The sequence below is a fragment of the Haliaeetus albicilla genome, chromosome 14 (assembly GCF_947461875.1).
Source record: "Haliaeetus albicilla chromosome 14, bHalAlb1.1, whole genome shotgun sequence".
Lineage (NCBI taxonomy): Eukaryota > Metazoa > Chordata > Aves > Accipitriformes > Accipitridae > Haliaeetus > Haliaeetus albicilla.
Window position 1 is genome coordinate 18816794 of NC_091496.1, and position 21005 is coordinate 18837798.

The 21005-nt window shown below is 38.0% G+C and overlaps 1 protein-coding gene across 8 annotated transcripts in view; it reads left to right on the plus strand.

Annotated features, from left to right (window-relative positions):
• TAFA5 (TAFA chemokine like family member 5) overlaps positions 1 to 21005 on the plus strand; it is a 434888-nt gene that overhangs the window by 156605 nt on the left and 257278 nt on the right. Inside the window, exon 2 of one of the 8 annotated variants that reach the window (XM_069801907.1) lies at positions 7052 to 7072. The exons of the other annotated variants lie outside the window; for them this stretch is intronic. Within the exon in view, the coding sequence (XP_069658008.1) occupies positions 7052 to 7072 (21 nt within the window). The remainder of the gene's footprint in view (positions 1 to 7051; positions 7073 to 21005) is intronic. 8 annotated transcript variants of the gene reach the window in all.

Sequence of the window (21005 nt, forward strand, 5' to 3'; positions counted from 1 at the left end):
CTAGGAAATGTCTTTCTGATATATGGCTTTAGTGCCTGAAAGGAATCAGCAGGTATGAATCACAACAGGTGGTAGAGGTATGATGGAGAAGATTGAAACAGTGATTAGGGTTCTTAATTAGCAAGAATCTACAGGCTATAAATTAGTGCCAGCAGAAGTAATTAAACTACTTTGTTTGAATTTGGTGACAAGCATACCTAGTTTTGGGAGGCAAACTTAGTGTGAAGATTATAAGAAAAAGATACTTGTTTGTGAGATGCAATACAGATGTGTTTCAAACATTCAAAGACAAACTTTTTTTCCTGCTGTTATCAGATGCTTCTCTTTGTTTATTCATTAAATGTTTTTTCCTGTTCTGTTTCTTTTTTTATATATGTACTACCTTTGCTTTATTTCTTCATAAGGACACGTGTAAAGGATTTGGAGTCAGAGACAAGTAGGGAATAACGCCTCTTCCTGGTTTAGCTGCTTTTACACTCACTTTATGTGCAAATGTCTCCTGGGTCCGGAAAAGCAAAGTATTCTTGGAAGATGTTCTTGGTCAGAGGACGCAGTGGGTTTTCAAAGCTCTTTTGTGTTTCTGTTATGCTAGTCTGCTCTGGCTGAACATGAAGCTACTGGGCATCATATAATTTGCAAATAGACTGTGCCCTGATCTTGAGCAAATGTTTGGTCATTAGGGATCTCCAAGACCTTCAGAGTTTTTTAATTACTTTAAATGTGATCATTATCCTTCTGATTCTCTCTGTAGCACCGCTAAAGGAAACAGAGACCTGTTGTGGTGTGGTAAGGCCAACAGACATTAAAATTTTCATGGGTATTGCTGTTGACTGATCTTTTGTCTCAGTCTAAGCAGCAGGTGGGCAGAAGAGAGTATTTCTTTTTTTTTTTTTTTTTTCCTTTTTCCTGACTAGTACATGTTCTGCTTCCTTCCACCAATTCTTTCTCTCCTTTCTTTAGGAATATAAATCATCATTTTCAATAGCTTCCCTTTTTGCTTTTCCTGTATTGAAACTGTACTGTAATCCTACCCTCTCATCTAACTATAGGAGATGGAAAGCTATATTAACCGTATCATCTCTAATCACATCAAAATGACCTCTTTTAGTACGATAGACTGGTGCTTTTAGTGACCTTGCATCCAGCCTAGTTCAGATTCCTTGTTCATCATCCATGTGGCACAATCTATTGTTCATATTTTTGATTAGAGTCTTCTTGATGGATAATATATCTAGGGTTTGTTGAATCTGACTCTCAAGATGAGTCAGTTTTACTCCTCCTCCCCCTCCTACTCCTCCTGACATTTCTGCATCAGAAGGAGTAATATTCTCTGACTCATTTTTTTTAGAGATCAAAGGGAATTCAGTCTGAGGAAACCATATCCACATGCATCAAACAGGAAACTTTCAGAATATTAGTGCAACTTATTGAACATATTTGTGGCCCCTTACTTTCTGGCTTCTGACAGCTTCCTAGGAAGTTTTTTCCCCTCCTTATCTTTTTGGTTCAAGACTCAGTAGATCTAAAAAGCAGACTGCTAAGGAGACCATTCCCTTTGATTAATAAGTGAATATATTTGCTGTAGAGCCAAGAATGGAACATCTTGTAACTGTTGGCAGCATTACTAAAAGAATAAGTATCCTCATGGAAAGGGGCAGAGCGTAACGAGAGTTCTGATCAAAAGGAAAGAAGACAGTCTTAGAAAGGCTTTCAAGAGTTGTTGCATTACTGTAAACAGCTATCTATTTTCTTCTGGACATGGTCCAGTGACTGCAGGAACTAAACAAGTCATTTTCAGGCTCATGTGATTTTGAAACCAGACATTTTTTTAGCTACTTGACTTCTTTTCTTCCTTTCTGGCAGAGTTGGCCTGACTTTATGTCTGATGCCAGGAATGTGGCATTCATATTTTTTAGCTCAGGAGGTTGCCACTGTGAATCTGCATAAGACAGCTCTCATTTTCCATTCTGAAGTGCTCGTATTTGCACTGCTGAAGAAAACTGGAGCGTATCATATAAGACATTTGGGGAAGCTGTTTCAGTGAGTTCATCCCAAGATTAGCAGTGAGAGCGAAAGTCCCCATTTGAGCATCTCCCCATTTGAGCATCTCCCATTTGAGCATCTCCCATACAAGGGAGATGATAAGCATGGGGTGGTCTCCTATTTTAAGTTCTCTAGGAGCTGTAGAGATATAGTAGGTCAATGCTAGTCTTCCTTCTTCGCTACTACTCCTGTAAAGGAGATGCTAGGGAAATAGCTGGAGCACAGCATACTCTGGCTGTCTCCCTAGTTGTGTTATGACTGGGTGTCGTTCCTGAATGTGACAAGTAAAAGCATTTCCTTGTGTAGGTCTTGTATTCTCTGAGCCTGGGACAGAAAACACTTCCTGGCTGCATCCCCTCATGGATCTGCTGCATCCAGCAGATTTTTGATGCTGCAGAAAATCTGGCAGTCTGTGTAGATTCACAGATTTCACAATCTGCTCCTAAGAGCCAAAGACTACCGTGCACAAAGGAAGCCATAATATTGAGGAAACCATTTGTCCAGGAGTTACTTATTTTAACAGTATCAGCCATTTCTTTCTACACCTCCCCCTCCTGCCCCACCCCGAAAAGAAAAGGAAACAAACAAGAACACAAATATTCTGCTCAAAATCTTCCTTGAATTCAGTAGATTCTTTGGGTTCTGATTACAAAACTCATCCCTCGGATGCAGCAGTGGCTTTTTGAGTCACAGACATCAGTGGAATGTATTTAAAGCACAATTTTGGTACTCATAAGCAATAGTAGAATACACTTGTTGAATCAAAGTCCCCTTGGATTTATCAGGGGGATTCTAGAGCTTGTATGCTAATTTCAGAAAACACCAAGAAACTTCCTGAATTTTCTGCTTTTCTGGCTGGTTTGAAAAACAGTGAGTACAATTTAAGGCAAAGTTCTTTGTGAGTATTTAGAGATGTAGTCCTGACAGACTGTGTGTTAAAAGGGAGTGCACGTAATGTAGTCTGTATGAATACAGTGTATGTGTGCATGTAGTTGTGTATCTTTCACAATCTGGGCATAACTAATTTGTTATGGATTTTGTTATTTTAATATCTGGATGCTGTAGTAAGGTTCCTTTGTAGATTGGTGGAAGTGATTACCAAAGGAGTGATGCTTATTCTGCCACTGGGTGATTCAAAGGAAGATTTTGCCTCACAAGATATCTTGCAGTATAATACTATACAAACAGAATATTTGGGAAGACAAGGAAACATCAACTCTTTTTAAAAAAAAAACAACATAAACTTTTAATAAGATGTTAGAATTCCAGAAAGGGGTTGGTGTTTTTGGAATAGATACACATTCATTGAAAAATAACATATATATATATATATATAAAAAAATATATAAATAAAACCCTACCATTTATAATTATGATAAATTATATAACCATAAATCAATCACATAATATATATGATTCATAAAAATTATGTATATAATCATGTCTAAAATATTATATATATATACATATTTTTATACATATATAAACATTAGGCATATTCATAAGTCTGTCTTTAGTTGTCATCTTACTAAAAAGTTTTCTGCGTTTTGTTTTCTAAGTTTTGTGCAGTCTGAAAACCTTCCTTTGTAAGGAAACCTCTTAAATATTAATTTTGCTTGATGTGTAATGACCTATGGCAAAAGAAGGTTATTTGATTCATTCTATTATTGTATGACTAAATGGATACCATGCACATAGAGGAACATTAGTACACTAGATTATTCGTCTCATAACCTGAGTCAGAAGAGAAGTGACGTTTCCCAGATCAGGACTTTAAGCATGTGCCAACTTTATTAAAATTGTGAGGCTTTCATGAATTTGGCCTCAAGAACACTAACATTTCACTGATGAGGAATTGCCTGATTTGATTACTCCGAGCACTGCTGGGGGCTGTTTCCTCTGAGCCATGAGGGCTCTGGCTCCTGCTCTTGGGCCACTGCAGACCTGTTGCTTGCAGGCTGGCAGCTGTGTCTCCTCAGCTGCTGGGACCTGGCTGCAGCTGATCTTTTTGGAGGCAGCGAGGGATGCTGTGACACTGCTAGAACTGCATGGTGTCCTCTTGCCAGTAGGAAGGGTGTAGGTTCTTGGAGGACATGGCCTCTGCCTGCTCACATGGAACAAAGATCCAGTTTCTGCACTGGCAGGAACACAGTGTCTTGGAGTCGGGGTGGGTATTTGGTTTCCTACCTGGTGCAGCATTTCTGTGTCCTTTGGCAGATTGCAAAGGCGAGAGACCTGCTTCCCAAAGTGGCAGAACGTCACTGTGTCTCCCGGCTGACAGTCAAGACTTGATTCTCAGTGCCTTTGAGGAAGGGGGAGAAGGGGAAGGGAAGCTTTTAGTGTTTGGGTTTGCAGTGAAGTACTTAATTTGTAGGTAGACAGGTGATGGTTCCTGCAGTGTATAAAATAATGCCCAACACTGATAAAACACATTATTAATTTCAGTTGAAAATGGCTTAGCTTCTCCATGAGACTGAAAGGAAAATTAAGGGCTGTCTAATACATGTTTTCTGCAAAATACTCATTTAGTTCCTCATCTTCTGTAAACAGATCTTTTGATGTGATTTTATCATAAATTTTTATCATAAATTTTATTAGTCTTCCAGTTTTCCTTTCATACTGCTAGCTATTCATAGGGTGTCTAAAACATTGCTGTGTAATAAAATTAAAACTTTGTGAAAAAAGTAACCCCCACTAGCAATAACAATAATAATAAGAATAAATCCCTCATATCTGGTTGGGGAGTTGACTACGCTTGTGAAAATTTAGACTTGTCTTTGTAGTAAATGATGGCTGTGAATTGCTTTGGCATATTATCTTCTGTGGACTTACAGTGTCATTAGTTTAATATTTATTATGCTTCATTAACTATATACAAGTTGTTAAATGATTTAATTTTCATAAATGGAAGTTATCTTTGCATAATTCTAATAATTAGGACATTTTACTTAGAACTTTGCTCTGTCTCAAAGTCAGTGAGAAGAAATTGAGTATTAATGAGAAAACCTGCTATTAGAGAGCTATTTAACATGGTTGAGTATTTTTCTTGGGGCCGAAGCAGATGTTGAAGCAAGTGAAAATAATAAGATTTTATATTTATTTGTAATTACTAATGCTGCTCATTTTGAGTAAACAAAACAAATTTGCATGTTTCAAAACCATTTTGTGTCAGTAACCTTATTTCGTTGAATTAGGAGTTACCTTCTTCTGGTAACAATGTTTCAAACATACATGTTATAATAAACAAAGCACAAGCTCTGATGTTTAAAATAGACTGTTACAAACATGCTTTGCTTTTAGATGGATTATGTATGTACCTATCACACATGTCATGAAATACTGGGATTTCTCTGCAAGAAAAGGTGTCATCTTTGGATAAAATGATCTCAGGGTGCAATATCAATAACTTTAATTATTACTGAAAACAGAGCTATTCTTGGCTCTCTTACACATTGTTTTTATTAACTAAGTTCCACCTGTCCACCCATGATGAGTAACCTGTCATGTATCTTGTTAATAAGTACAGCAAATACCAGTGAGAATACAGAAACTTTTAGTCTACAGTCACACCTAGGTCTGTTTCCTTGTAGAGCAGACCAAGAGCTGTTTGGAATCACAATGGTTAGTGAAGCTGTGAAGGGACACCGTCACCTTGAGTCAGATGTCAGTAAGGAGTTTCTGTGTACCAAAGGATTAGAAAATGTCAGTTATAATTGAGGAATTTCTTTTAGTTTGTCTTAAAGTTTCACCTGCAAAAGTTGGCTAGCATGTGATGGACAAAATAAAAACTGATATAAAATAAAAAGAAAATGGCTAAATAGGTCTTACTATTCAAGATGAATGTATAATGCAGAAAACTATAGTAATCAATAATGTGATAAAAGTAAGGGTTATGGTGGTTTCAATAATTCAGAAGAGTAATAACATGGAGAGAAACTTATCTTTTAAAAATGAGTGATTCTCAATTTACTATTTCTTTTTAAAGCATCATTTATTTCTACTAGCCTCCAGCTGAGTTACAGACCAAGGAGAATAAGCACCAAGGACTGCAATTGTACCAATGTCCTTGCTGTGATACTCTTTTGTTCATCTCTTGTAGATGAGGCTGTATTAATACCTGGGCTCAAATAACCTTTAAAATGCTTCTACTCTGAAACCAACAATGTTAAAGCCAATGCTTTCTCGTATTTGGCATATGTAATTTTCTGCTTATTATTGGACTATACTGAGATATCTTTTAAATGCGTGGGTTTGGAACTTTTCCCATCTTTTCATCTAATTATTATATGCTCTTTTTTTCCCTCCTTTTTACTTTAAAAAGCCAAACCAAACAAAAGTGCTTTTCCAAAAGGATGGACATTTTGGTTGCCCACTGTTTTATTGTCAGGGCTTGTTATCAACAGACTCATTCTCTGGATATAATGGAAGAAGCAAAACATCCAGACTGGTTCTTGCAGATATCTTAGACATATGGGAAGAAGACAGGAACAGAGGTCCAGATGCAGAAGAGTGATGCTTGCAAAGCATTTTTAAGAAGGATAGACTTCTAATGGGACCTGGAAAGTCATGGTGTCACTGACATTTAAATATGAGTCTGTGCAGAAACCAAAGTATTTTTCTTCTGAATTTGTATACTTAGTTGTTTGGTTTAATAGTCATCCTGGCTTAATATTTCAATAGCTATGCTCTAAAAATATCTCCTTCAAAAAGCACTCCTTCTGATGAATAAAATGTGTCATTAGCTCCCTTTAAGTGATTTAAAATAGAAATTATTTTAAGCAAAGTAAACCAAAGAATGAGTTAATGGAAAAATGAAGCTGTCGTCAGCGCATCTTGGCCCTCAGACCTTCTGAAATATCAAAACCATTTTGAAAAAGCCCTGAGGCCCAGCCTTGTGATTTTAGCCTTATCCTTCCCATAAGAGTATTTATTACATGGAACTGAATTATTTCTTTTTTTTCTTTTTTTTTTCTTTGTTAACTTGAAATACTTGATGTGATTTTCCTAGAGGGACCACTTGAAGTTTGTGGTAAGCTACTGGTTTCTTGACATTTACTCCTTTTTGTACCCTGTTGGAATTGTAGCTGACCTTATTTCATCTTCCTTTAATTAGTTTTAATGTACTTTCCCTTGTCTAGTCAATCATAAGTGTGGAAGCAAAATTCTTTTTCCCTTCCCAGTATGTTGAACTTGCTGATCACTCTTAAATTCTTCCCTTCCTGTGCTATGAGCTCCTTCCACCAAGTTAATTTTACAAAAGCCTCTAATTCCCTTCTGCTTTCCCTTCTTGTAAAAAGCCAATACAGGACAGCTGGTCCAATAAGTTAGTTAGAGATCTCATGTGTTTTTCTTTCTATACTGTTTTTTCGTTGTCTAATGTATTTTTCCTGAAAGTTTTGAAGTCACATGCAGCATGGTGTTTTTTAAAGAAAAATATATAACTTTTTTTAATCAGAAGCTGAAAGCTAAAATTCAAGTTCCTTCCTCACACTTTTCCCCTGCTCCAGCACGGGTCCTTCCCATAGTCTGCAGTCCTTCAGGATAAACCCATTCCAACATGGGCTTTCCATGGACCACAGTTTCTTCAGGAAATATCCACCTGCTCTGGCATGGGGGTCCTCCACAGGCTGCAGTGTGGATATCTGCTCCACCATGATCCTCTCCCTGGGCTGCAGAGGGGCAACCTGCTTCACCATGGTCCTTTCCAGGGGCTGCAGGGGAATCTCTGCTCCGGCACCTGCAGCACCTCCTCCACCTCCTTCTTCTCTGACCTTGGTGACTGCAGGGCTGTTTCTCACACTTTTTTCCTCCTCCCTCTTCACTAGTCTCTGGTGGTTTTGCCCTTTCTTAACTAAATTTTCCCTGAGGCGCCCTGTCCATGGCCGCAGGGCTGAGCGGTGCCCCGGGGTGGGCAGGTTGGAGCCGGCTGGAACCGGCTGTGTCCGGCACGGGGCAGCCCCGGCCTCTCCTCACACAGGCCGCCCGCCCCGCAGCCCCCGCTGCCAGCACCTGGGTACGGATGCCCTGTTCAGTGGACCAGAACTGATTTTGTCCAATAGGTGTGGTAAGTGATTCATCATCTTTCCTTCTCTTCTTTCCTTTCTTCCTGATACATGTTTTTAGGCAGTTATCTAAGTGAGAGGTGGGATGGTGCATTGCATGTGATGGTTGTTAGTTCCTGAGCCACTGGAGATGGCGGTGGTGCTGTGGTTCAACCACCACAGTGATGGGAACCTCATGCTACATATGAACCTACATAGAGTAGAGTCTTAATTGCATTCTACAATTTGTCAGCCGTTAGCGCTGAAAGAGGTTATCCGAAAAGGCCTGGGAGATACGTCCCTCTAAAGTGTAGTGCTGCTGTGAAAGCTGCTGAGTCTCTTTTCTTGTCACACTGAAGTAACACTGCTGAACACTGAGTATCCTGATTTATAAACAGTTTCCAGCCCTGGCATCTCTGAAGAGAACTAATGAAATAAAATTTCAAGTTGCTTCTTTATTGAAATGCAAACCAAGCATTGGCAAGAGAGGGGAAAAAAAAAAAGAAAAAACCCCAAACCAACCAAACAAAACCCCCTTTTCAGTCCTTGAAGTATCAATTGACTTTTGATCCAGTCAGCTCTTTCTGCTTTCTGTATGAATTGATTTCTGTCTTACATAGAAGGACATAAGCTTGACCCTTGAGGCAGATTCAGGTTGATAAAATTCTAACACATTTCATTCAGTGGTATTTTGAGCCTGTATGGTTATGTTACATTTTTATGCAAACATTAAAAGTTTTGGGGACTAGAATGAGAGTGATTAACCACTGCAAATTCAGTCTGGTGATAGGGAGGTGATAAAAGTATATCTGGAATTGAGTTAGCAGACTGGACCTTTATTTATTGGGCTATTTGGGATGCTTGGGACTGAGATTTTGTGTACATTCTTGGTAATTTTATTCAGAATTTGGTATCTAAGTCTCCTGTAGCTGAAAAGATAACTAATTCTGATTTTCTTAACAGAGTGAGTAATATGCACTGGTTTTTTTGTAGGCAGTTGATGGAACTGCGGAGCATTTGTATTAATTATTTTTTTTGCATCAGTTTTCAATGGCAATCTCATTTTCCACATCTCTCAAGTCCCTGAACCTCAGGGCAGGGACTGGGGGAATGAAGTCCCTCCGATTGTAGAATAAGATCAGGTTTGAGACCACCTTGAACATATGTAAGTCCATGGGACCCAATGAGATGCATCTCAGGGTCCTGAGGGAACTGGCTGATGTAGTTGCCAACCCACTCTTAATCACATTTCAAAAGTTGTGGTTGTCAGGCAAAGTCCCCAGTAACTGAAAAAAGGAGATTTAAAAATCATGCCCATTTTTAAAAAGAGTAAAAAGAAGGAGGATCCTGGGAACTAGGGACCAGTCAGCCTTACTCTCCGTGCCCAGTAAGATCATGGAGCAGATCCTCCTGGAAGACATGTTGAAACCTATGGAAGACACGGAGGTGATCAGAGACAGTCAACATGGTTTCACAAAGGGCAAATCATGCTTGACTAACCTAGCAGTCTTCTACAATGTGGTGACTGTATCAGTGGACAAGGGAAGAGCTATGGGTGTCATCTACCTAGACTTCTGTAAGACCTTTGATACAGTCCCCCACAACATTCTTCCTGCTAAATTGGAGAGACTTGGGTTTGACAGTTGGACTGTTACATGGATAAGGAACTGGCTGAATGGCCATGTCCAAAGAGTTATAGTCAATGGCTCAGTGTCCAAGTGGCAACTAGTAACGAGTGGTGTCCCTTGAGAGTCTGTGCCGGGACCAATACTAATTAGTATCTTTATCAATGACATAGACAATGGGATGGAGTGCACCCACAGCAAGTTTGCAGATGATACCAAGCTGAGTGATGCATTTGATTTGCTTGAGGGAAAGGAAGCCATCCAGAGGGATCTTGATGGGCTTGAGGAGTAGGCCCATGTGAATCTCATGAAGTTCAACAAGGCCAAGTGCAATGTCCTGCACCTAGGTGGGGGGCAATCCCCAATATCCATACAAACTGGGGCATAATGGATTGAGAGCAGCCTTACGGAGAAGGACTTGGGGGTACTGCTGGATGCAAAACTGGAAATGAGCCAGTAATGTGCGCTTTCAGCCCAGAACCAATTGTATCCTGGGCTGCATCAAAAGAAGTGTGGCCAGCAGGTTGAGGGAGGTGATTCTGCCCCTCTACTCTGCTCTGGTGAGACTGCACCTGGAGTACTGCGTTCAGCTCTGGAGTCCTCAGCACAGGAAAGACATGGACCTGTTGGAGCAGGTCCAGAGGAGGGCCACGAAAATGATCAGAGGGATGGAACACCTCTCCTGTGAAGACAGGCTGAGAGAGTTGGGGTTGTTTAGCCTGGAAAAAAGGTGGCTTTCGGAAGACCTTATTGCAGCCTTTCAATACTTAAAATGGGCTTATAAGAAAAATGCAGAGAGACTTTTTACCAAGGCCTGTAGTGACAGGACAAGGGGCAATAGTTTTAAATTGAAAGAGTGTAGGTTTAAATTGGACATAAGGAAGAAATTCTTTGTGATGAGGGTAATGAGGCACTGGAACGGGTTGCCCAGAGAGGCTGTGGATGCCCCATCCCTGGAGGTGTTCAAGGCCAGGTTGGATGGGACTTTGAGAAACCTGGTCTAGTGGAAGGTGTGCCTGCCCATGGCAGGGGGGTTGGAACTAGATGATCTTTAAAGGTCCCTTCCAACCTAAACCATTCTATGATTCCATGTTTCTATGATTTAATCACCACTTTTTTTTTTATAACTATAGCTGAGCTACTGACAAGTTATTTTAGTACTTAAATGTTACCGTGGTAGATATGAGAGATATGGTAATAGAGTACCTTTGAGAGAGACTGTAAATTAGAAGACTCAGTAAACTATATATATATATGTGTATATATATATATGTATATATATTATTTTTTAATAGTGGTATGCCATTTGGTATATTTTTTCCAGTATTTCAGTTGCTGGCATAATACTGAAGAAAATACATTTTTCTTCATTTATTTTTCTCTAGTTAGTTATGAATAATTTTCTTCTTATTTATCTTTTTTGGTAACCATGGTGAGGGAATAATACATGAATTGCAATCACTGGAATTGTAAATAAGCCTGTCTCTTTAAAAGGAAAACATAGATGGCTTACATTGAAAGGCTGCACTTAAAAGGTATTTTTTGTGCCTGCAAAATAATGTATAAATCAGTGCACTCATGTAAGTGATACCGTTGGGAAAGAAAAGGAGGAAGCAATTAACCCTGGTATTTTAGCTACTTAAAGCAGTGATTCTGTAGTCTCTCCCTCTTTCTTTATCCCTACTACCCTTCAGCATGAAAGGAATTTTTTTAATGAGTAATGCTTTGAAAATGGTGGCTCAGAAAAAAAGGATTCTCTCCACGCATCTGTATCATGACAACAACCCAAATTTATAGGTAGCTTGGTAGCTATGCGTGTCCTACAACATATAGATTTCAGATAAGAAGTTGAACAAATCTACTTTTGTTGTGATCTGTCTAGCAACGGAATAAAAATAGTAACTTGCCTCTAGAATGAAGTTTCAATCAAGAATAGTTACTTGGAATACTTTCTGTAAACTGCAAAGCGATGCTTCTATCAAACTTAAAACACTTCTTTCTCCCTCTCCTTTAACTTTCTAATGTCAGTGCTAGAAGCCAAAAAAACCACCTTTACTTTAATAAATATACCCATGCATTAAAAAGAAATTGTGAATTTTATTACTTAGATTTGGAATTAGAATTAAAGTTCATACTCAATTATAATTATTTCTTTGACATTTTATTCCACTTGTTTGCTTTGTTTATATGTATGCCTAATATAGTATTTAAAGAACAATTAAAAAATAAAAGAAGGGAAAATTACTTTATACTACTCAGAAATCTAGCCTGGTTGATCTTTGCATAAAATTTATTAGTAAAGAAGTATGTTCATTATTCATGTTCCAGTAAGACTCAGTGATTTCTAAAATTGAGTAACCATGGAAACACAACTGGGTAACATAAGGAAGAAAGTGCAGGGGTAAATTTATAGTTAGTATTTTAATCAAAAGTTATTATGTGGATTCTCTTTTTACAGTATAATTGAGCTCAGTTTTTTAACTAATCTCTTACCAGTTTAAGTGTGTGCAGGTATATTATATTTATGCGTACACATATAATACATATATATGAAACATACTTAGTTGCAATAAATGTTTTACTTGCTTTTAACAGCCTTTTTTTCTGATTTTTTTTTAATTCAGTATATTCTAGCGAGAAAACTTACCAGCTTCTCCCCCTTTGTTTTTGTTTCATAGAACTTTTTTTTCTAAATGAGAGTTTGACAACTCTTCCTGAGTTATAAATTAATTTTAAAAGGGAAATTCATAAAGCATTATGTGATAGAATACTGCAGTAGTCAGAGCATTAGGAGGATCACAGATGGATTATTGGGCAAAAGTGTAATAAAAATGTTACAAATGTAAGGTAAAGTCAGTTTCTTGTTACTGTATAAAGCATATGTTGTTTTTAATGTGATAACTTGCAGAACTCGTAGGGGTTTGCGTAGTACTTGGCACACATTCCAGTGTCTGTCTTTTATATTGCTTGTGATTGTGGACTGAAAATATGTATTTGCTTTTTTAGAAGAGTATGCCCCGGGTACTTCTGGACTATGCTTTTCATATAATGACCTGCTGGGTAACGTTTCCTCTTCTGTATATCATTGTGAATCTCAACCTGCTATCTTCACGTTTTTAATCCACATCAGGATATACCTCCTTGTATGACAGAAAATGTGTTGAGTTCTGTGGGGTTAATAGCAGCAATTTTTTAAATTATTCTTGCTTTCTCTCACTATCTAAAAAACATCAAATATGTTAAGCAATAAGGGCAAGGAGAAGATTTTGAGCTTCTGTACTTTAAACTTTTGAAATTTGTGACTCTCTTTGGGATAAGGGTGTTTGTCTTTCTGTCTAAATTCAGCTTTTGTTGGGAAGGAGGTCTTTCTTCCTGCATCACTTTTTTTTTTGCCTACATTTCTTGTACTTGTCTTCTCCTGTCACGTAGAGGAAATGAAATAGGAAGCCGAGTTCCAAAATGTATTCTCTTGGTTCTGGTGCATCCTCTAAAATGCATCAAATGTCAAGCTATGCCCACTGTGAGCAATTCATGAAGAAATTGCCTCAACATTTTGATCACAGTCAGGCTTTTATTATGAAAGTAGCTGGCATAGAAAGACACCTTTATAAGTGTGAAAACAAGCAACACAATGAAGTAAAAATGATAAAATTGAGCACAGCGCTGGCACAGTACAGCTGCTGTCCCTGGCAGTAACTGCTGCCTTCAACAATAGTCTGTGACAGCCAGGAAAACCCCACTCAGTATGGGGAAGTAATTTCTGTTGGTTAACTTTCATTTTAATATCGAAGAAGAGTTCAGGCCAGAATCCCATGTGTCAAGAACTCTGAACTTTGACAGTTTGTGTGTGTCCATAAAATGGTCTTATGAAGCCCCTTTATTTTTAAGATTTACCTAAAGGAACACTTTATTTCATCTGGCTCCGTAAATAATTTTCTGTGTATTCTGAATGAATGTTGGTGACAAAGCTTTCCAATTGAAAGAATATAATCAGAACTTTAAGCAAGAAAAAAAGAAAAAGAAAAAAAAAAAGAGTTAAGTAGACATACACATAATTTGCACTGTAGAAGGTGAAATCACTTCTTCCTTCCCTGAAGTTTGTTTGGTAGGGGAGACACCTCATTTTCAGTAGAACATTCTGTGGTATGGCAATACAAAAGCACAGGTACTGTCTTAGTTTCCCATAATTTTCCTCATAAGGGTTTATACACTTATACATGCCACCACCTTCATCTCACTGAAGGATGAATTTAAGTCCATCGGATGTCTCGTATCCTTGCAGTATTCTGAAGTTCTGCAACCCAGAGTCAACAGACTCAGTAGCTCTTTGCCTGTCATTTGTAAGCTGGCTCATGTGCTTTACAGCATACAGGGGAGGCATATACGCTGACAAAGTCTAGATCTAACCTGCCTGCTGGCTTAAAACAAGTAAGTGTCCTCATCTGGACTTGGTAGTCACTATGGACCTGGTTATCCGTTGCCTGCCACCTCTCATGGTCATTTATAGCTATGTGAGAAAAGGTATTGCCATGATTTAAAGTCATTTCACCCCTGGCATGCTTATGTTTATGAAAAGACTACAAAAAAATATGAGGCAATGGAGTATCAAGCAATTGATACTTGTGATTTCAGACCTTCAGTGTTGCAGGAAATCCAAAGTTAAAATTGATGAATGTCAAACATTAGAAGGAGCTAGAACATTTCTTATTTTGTTTTCGTCTTCTAATGAGCTTGCAGAGGTGAAGACCAAAAAGCACTCATACTATCCTGAAATAAAGGTTTAACTTGGAGGATCATTTTGTCTCCCGATGACACCAGGACGCTTCCTACTGGAATCATTACACCAAGAAATAAATTGCTTCATCGTTACAACTCTAGAAATAAGACATCTTTAAGACACCTTAGCTATATGGAGCTTCAACTTAGACCTAGATATATTAAAGGCGACACTAATTTAGTTATCTTCATGTTTTTTCTTAGCCTGGTCTAGGAATTTTTCTTTCCTGTCTTTTTTTTCTTCAGCCGGACTAATATACCCAAATGTGGTCTTCCTTCCAAGCAGTTGTCAAGACAGAAACACCCAAGAATTGAATCTCTGTTAATTTCTGTAGCTTTGTAAGCATTAGTATTTTCTAAATTTTAATTATTTGTGTTCCGTTTTTAAAACCTCTGTTACTTACATTTTAAGATTTTTTTTCCCCTCTATATTACCATCTTACAACTACTGTGACTTATAGTTTGGGAAAATATTGTGTGCTATTGTGGTTTTTCCAATTTCCCTCTTTTTTAAATGTGCCTTCTGGAAATGTAATGACAAGATGCCATCATACAGTTTTTATTATACCTACATTAACCACTACTTCACCCTACCTGCTAAAGTCAATGAGATGAAAACCATTCTAGCTTTCTGTCGTAATGGAGTTTGTTCAAACTACAATCCTGTTATGATCAAAAAAGAACATAGCACATATAGAGATATAAGAACTTAGTCTGATTGAGATCTTCACAAGCATGTTTATATCTGAACAAAATGCAAGAAATAGTTATTAGTCCAGTTACAAAAATACAAACACGCATTATCTCATTAATAACACCCTAAAAATGGTTATAGAAATGGTTTTAGAAAAAGCCCACTCTAGTGTCTTTTCTCTGGTGCTGTTCTTACCTGTCCAGGCTCCTTTTGGGTTCTCAGGTTGATGGTTGCTGTTTTCTCCCAGCCCTCAGTGGGTACAGTTTCACAATCACCATCCTGAGGTCTTTGCTGGGTGGGGTGTGATGTTCATGGTGGGACTCCCCACCTCCTCAGTACTGGGACCTGCCTGGGTTTATTTTTATATCTTTCCTTGCCCCGGGCTGCTGCCTTTTGGCTGCTCTCAGCTCAGGGCACAGCTTGTGGCCCTTTACTAGGAATGACAGAAGTTGTTGCTGCTGGGCTACAATTTATTTTCAAAAGTGGTTTTGGATAGAGTCAGCCACATTGATTTTGGTGAGAATGGAACTACATCTTCAAGCAAAACATCTGCCCCACTGGTTCCGAGAGCCAGGTTTATATTTCCAAGACATTTTGGATTTTTTGTTCCATTTTGTGTCATGGTCTACCTCACCAGTCCCTCCAAATATGAGCTCTTTACCCTAGAATTAGCTGAGTAGTTTCAATTTATGGCAGCAGCTTATTTCCTGCAGAACCCGGGTGTAAGAGCTGCCTGTAAGCACTACCTGCAGCATAAGAAACATGAAATAGAAGATGGGAACTGCAAGGAATACTGAAATCCTTCTGAAAGGTGCGTGGCAAGTGAGAACAGCGATGTGTGAGTTGCTGACAGGACACGGATTTAGGTATGTGAAAGGGAGGAACCGAGGTCAGTGGTACAGGTACAGGATGAGAGTGGATAGCAATTCAGCGCTGCTGAAGCAATGAAGGGAATGAGTATTTGGGGATGGGTGAGGTACAGGCTGTTCTTACTGAATCAGGATTTGATGCGCGTGCGTGTGTGTGTAGGGAATCTGCAATAGAGCTGACTAGCAGAAGTTCTCATGCTGTTTCCAGATGTGTGGAAACGGAAAGAGCGCTTGGTAAAAGCTGTAGCTTCAGATGCAGCAGCACAGCTTGCCTGCCTCTTGATGCCCCATGAGCTTCCTTCTCTATGTAAGATCCACAGTTTTTTTCTTTATTGCTTAATCATATGATAGCTCTGTTTAATAGCCCTAATACAGGATGGCAGAGTCAGGACAGCAATAGGAGATGAATGGCATTTCTCTGAACTTAAGGGTGAATGGTGAGTCAGTGCAGTCTCCTGTGGAGCAACCAGAGATATGTGCATATTAAAGTGCCTTAAAATTTGATTTTTCAACCTTAAGTTATTGTACATAGATAGTGGTAGAGAAGATGAGCAGAGCTAAAAAGTCAGAAGATAGACTAACCCTTCCCTTAGAATAATTTTATCTTCTGTAAAGGAAAAGTGTCTTGAGCTGGGGGTTAGCCTTTTGGGGGAGTAGGGGGCAATATATGTCTTCTTGAGGCGCTCTTGAAATAGCAATATTATTTTCCTTAAGTATAGTATTCTGAAATACTTTTCTAGGTTCAGGAAAAATGATTCTCCTTAACCCTTAAGACTGTTGGTGTGACTTGTGTTATTATTGTATCTCAAGAGACAAGTAGAACAGGATATACTATTTAAAAAAAAATATTTGATTGTAGCATTGTGCAAAGAAGAAACTGGTATGTTAAAAAAATATATCCTTAATGCACTAACTGATGGCTTGAAGCTGATTTTCAAGCCAAAGTGTGTATCTTCTTTGAACCATGCTGTTTTCCCATTTTCCAATGCTTATGTAGCTCCTACATCTTGTTTGTAAAGAGGTAGCTTTGGTTTGAAGTTTTGTTTCAAAATGGGAATAATACTGAAATCTCAGAAATTTTCAAAACTGGGAAATCTCTCCCTAAGTTAGCTTCAGTTCTGCACTGGGCAATAGCAGTGCTTCCTTCAGGCTGCATTTCCAAGGGTAAATTAATATGGAGAAACATTCTTCTGGAAGTACTCTGTCGTGTTCTCTGCAGACAGACAGAAATGGTATTTTACCAGGTAGACTCTGTACACATTTTTTTTTTCTTTATTTATTTTTTTCAATCAAGAGAGCTAGGAAAACTTACTAGAATCCCAGATTGGGTTTGAGAGAGAAGTGTAGCATATCTCAATCCATCCTTAAGCTCAGAAGCAACAGCTTCAAAACGTGAAAGTGGTAGCTTTCATTTGCTGAACTGCACTGCAGTATCAGCTCCTTTCCCGGCAACAGCTGATCACTGCAACCTGCTCAGTGTGTGGTAGCAGTGGAAAAATCCATGTGTTTATATAGGTGTGAACATGTGTCAGCCTATTGTGCCAGTTCCCAGTTCTAAAAGCAATACATGGGGCTTTACTGCTCATTTGTTAGTATGTGCTGATTTATGGAGAAGTATTAAGAATCAATGACCCATCAAATGTAGGACCTGAGTTTCATAGAAAACTGTTTGTTAGTTTACTTACTGCTTCTTCATACTGATAGGTTTTTCTGTATTGATATATTTCTGTGTATTAACTGCTTTATGGCTCCCCATGGTGGAACAAATTTTTTGCTTCTTAACATGTGAAATGCTTGAGCTGTTAATTCTAGAGTGGTTACAGAATGCATCATTTATAGTAATTTTGAAATGCTTAACATAGAAACCTTTGAACCTTCCTCTTCTTCAATTTAGCAAGTAAACAAATTTGATATTGGAGGAAGGGTTTGAAGGTGACTGCCAAAGATCAGTGTCGATGAACTGTTCTTAAGCAATTAATTCTACTGTTGATTAACTTATGTTTTGCCATGAATATGAGCTGAGGTGTTTGGAATCCATTGGCTTATGCATAGTAAAACTAGCAGAATGTATATGCATCTATTTTCGATACTGCCAAGCATCAGTTATCCACCTATAAATTAATTTTCTCAGCAGGTCTTTTATTCCAAAAGAAGTGGATTGTATTACTCTGTTTGCATAGGTAGCGGCACAGTTGAGGGCACATCATGAAAACAGAATTTTCTGCTGTAGGTGGTGATGTTAGTGCCAATCTTCAGAAAATACTTGGAAAAGTGGAGAGGAAGAATGGCATTATAGATGATGAAGAGGGTTGGGATTTGAAATAGTTTCATCCTGCCACATTCATTGTGTGAGACTGTAAACAAGTCACACTGTCTCTGTCAATTCATTTGTAAAGTGGTACAAACTGTATTTACCTTGTAGAGATTTAGTAAAGATAAACGAAACATATCTGAATGGTGTTTGGGGAGATTTGAACCAAAGATACTATCATTTACTGTAAGTGTTGAATAGGATTTAGGGTGGAGGAATATTTATTGTAGTATACTGCATTCACTGGGAAGACAGCATTTTGGGGGTATTTATATGCATTCTTTTGGTATTTGATCTACTTATCTGTTCTCTGTCCTTGCCCTGTGCAGTTCAAAAATCTTTTACCAAAACCTTTTATTCAGCTAAATTTCTTTCTCCAGTTGTTACACTTCCACTTTTTCCTGCTGATATTCCTGGATCAACTTTCCCTTTCTTAGAGATGATGTGGTTGACAGTTGTCCCTCATGAATTATCTCCTTCTGTCCCTATCTCCTCTTCTGTCCCTCCACTCCCTGGAGCTGTACAGTTATGAAAGAAACTCAAGGCTGTGCAAAATTATAATGTACTTTTTTTTTTTTTTAAGTTGTTTTTCCTTATTAGGAAAAGCTTATTTTGCTCAATAGAAGTTCTTTTTGGAAATTTTGTGCTAACCAGTTCACATCTATGTATTTTTAATTATTTATTTGAAAACCTGAAGGTAAATACAAAGTTCTTTAAAAATCTACTTTGGAGGTTGTTTTGACATCTAATTGTTGATTTGGCAATAGTTTTGTAGAATTTCCTGTAGACAGTGTGTATTTCTTCATGTTCAAGAAACTATGCAGTGAAGAAAACATTTTGTGTTTTGGGGGGTTTGTGTGTTGGGGAGGGGGTTGTTTGGTTTGGTTTTTTTTTGTTGTTTGGGTTTTTTTTTTTAATTACTGTGGCATTTTGTCTTTATCAGGGATTATTTGTCGGTTTTTGTTTTGCAGTGTGTTTCCATGTAGAAAGTCATAGCTGTTTCTTTTCTTTGCCATAATCTGTGCTTTCTGTATTAGTTTACTTTCTTCTCCTTTACCAATGTTTTTTATCCTTTGTATACTGAATTATCTGGGTTTTTTTAAAGTATTTAATATCAGTTCTCTTTCCAGAGCTATATAAGCACTTTTGATAAGAGATTGTATATGTATATTACAACAATTGTACCATGTTTAGAAACTGTATGTTCCATGAACTCAACTGTGATCACAAAATTCATTAAATTTAGAGGACTGTATCATTTGATCCAATAGTATAATTAGATGCAACCAAAGAATGGTAAAAAGATCCTTTGTTTGGAATAGAAAGCGTTTTTATACTTTTGTGGATAATGTGGAGATGGGAACAGTACTAAGCACTTCTTAGTGTCAGATTCAAAATGAGATTGATAAATTGGAGGAATGCTTTGAAATCAGTAACATGAAGTTCAATAAAGACAAACACTAACTATTACAACTTAGAAATGAGGAAACAAATGTTTTTGTACAAAATGGGAAATCAATCTGTAGGCAGCAGTAGTGTGTAAATATATCTTGGTGTTAGAAAAGACCACAAATTGAAATTAATTAATGATGTGATTCTTTTGCATAAAAAAGGCCAAATATCCCTGGGACATGCAGACAGGAATATCATCTGAAACACATGGGAGTTGCTACTGAGTTTCCTTCAGTGCATGTGAAGTCACAGAAGTATTTTGCCTGGTCTTGGGCATTAGGCTTAAAGAAAGAAATAGATGAATTGGACGGCATCCAGAGGAGACAAACAGTAACAAGCACCAGATATTACAAGGACAAAAGAAAGTTTGTTAGTACTGAATAGAAAGGTTGAGAGGTATACATGTCAATAATATTGCAAAAAAATTGCCTTCTAATGTGTGAAAGATTACTGTGAGCAATGATGGTTCTGTTTCCCAAATCATAACAAATAGAACAAAAATAATCAGCATACTTTATAACACTGAGGTCTTGGGACAAGAAAACTCTTTATGTATGACACAGCTAAGTACTTGAAAAAACTGTAGGGCATCTGGGTCTCTGAAGGTTTAAAATATGTGAGGCAAATCTGTATCAAGAATAGTCTACGGGTATGGTGTCCTCCCCCAGAGGAAGGGGGATGGATGGTATGAGGCCTTTATTTTTCACAGTCCTAATTTTTTATGATTTTTATCTCTTCTTGCCTAATTAAACCAGTACTCGTTTGTGAAGTGTCATAATGTAAGCTTTGAAAATATTGTAATGATTTTGTAAGGCAAGGTTTTTATGAAGATGTAGTAAGAGGTTTTACATACATATATTGTCACAGTTTAACCCCAGCCAGCAACTAGGCACCACGCAGCTGCTCGCTCGCTTCCCCCCACCCAGTGGGATGGGGGAGAAAATCATGAAAAAAAGTAAAACTCGTGGGTTGAGATAAAGACAGTTTAATAGGTCAGAAAGGAAGAAAATAGTAAAGATGATTATGATAATAATAAGAAGAAAAATATAACAGTAATAATAATAACAATAATAATAATAGAATTGGAATATACAAGATGGGTGAAGCACAATGCAACTGCTCACCGCCTGCCGACCAATGCCCAGTTAGTTCCCGAGCAGTGATTCCTGCCTCCCTAGGCCAACTCCCCCCAGT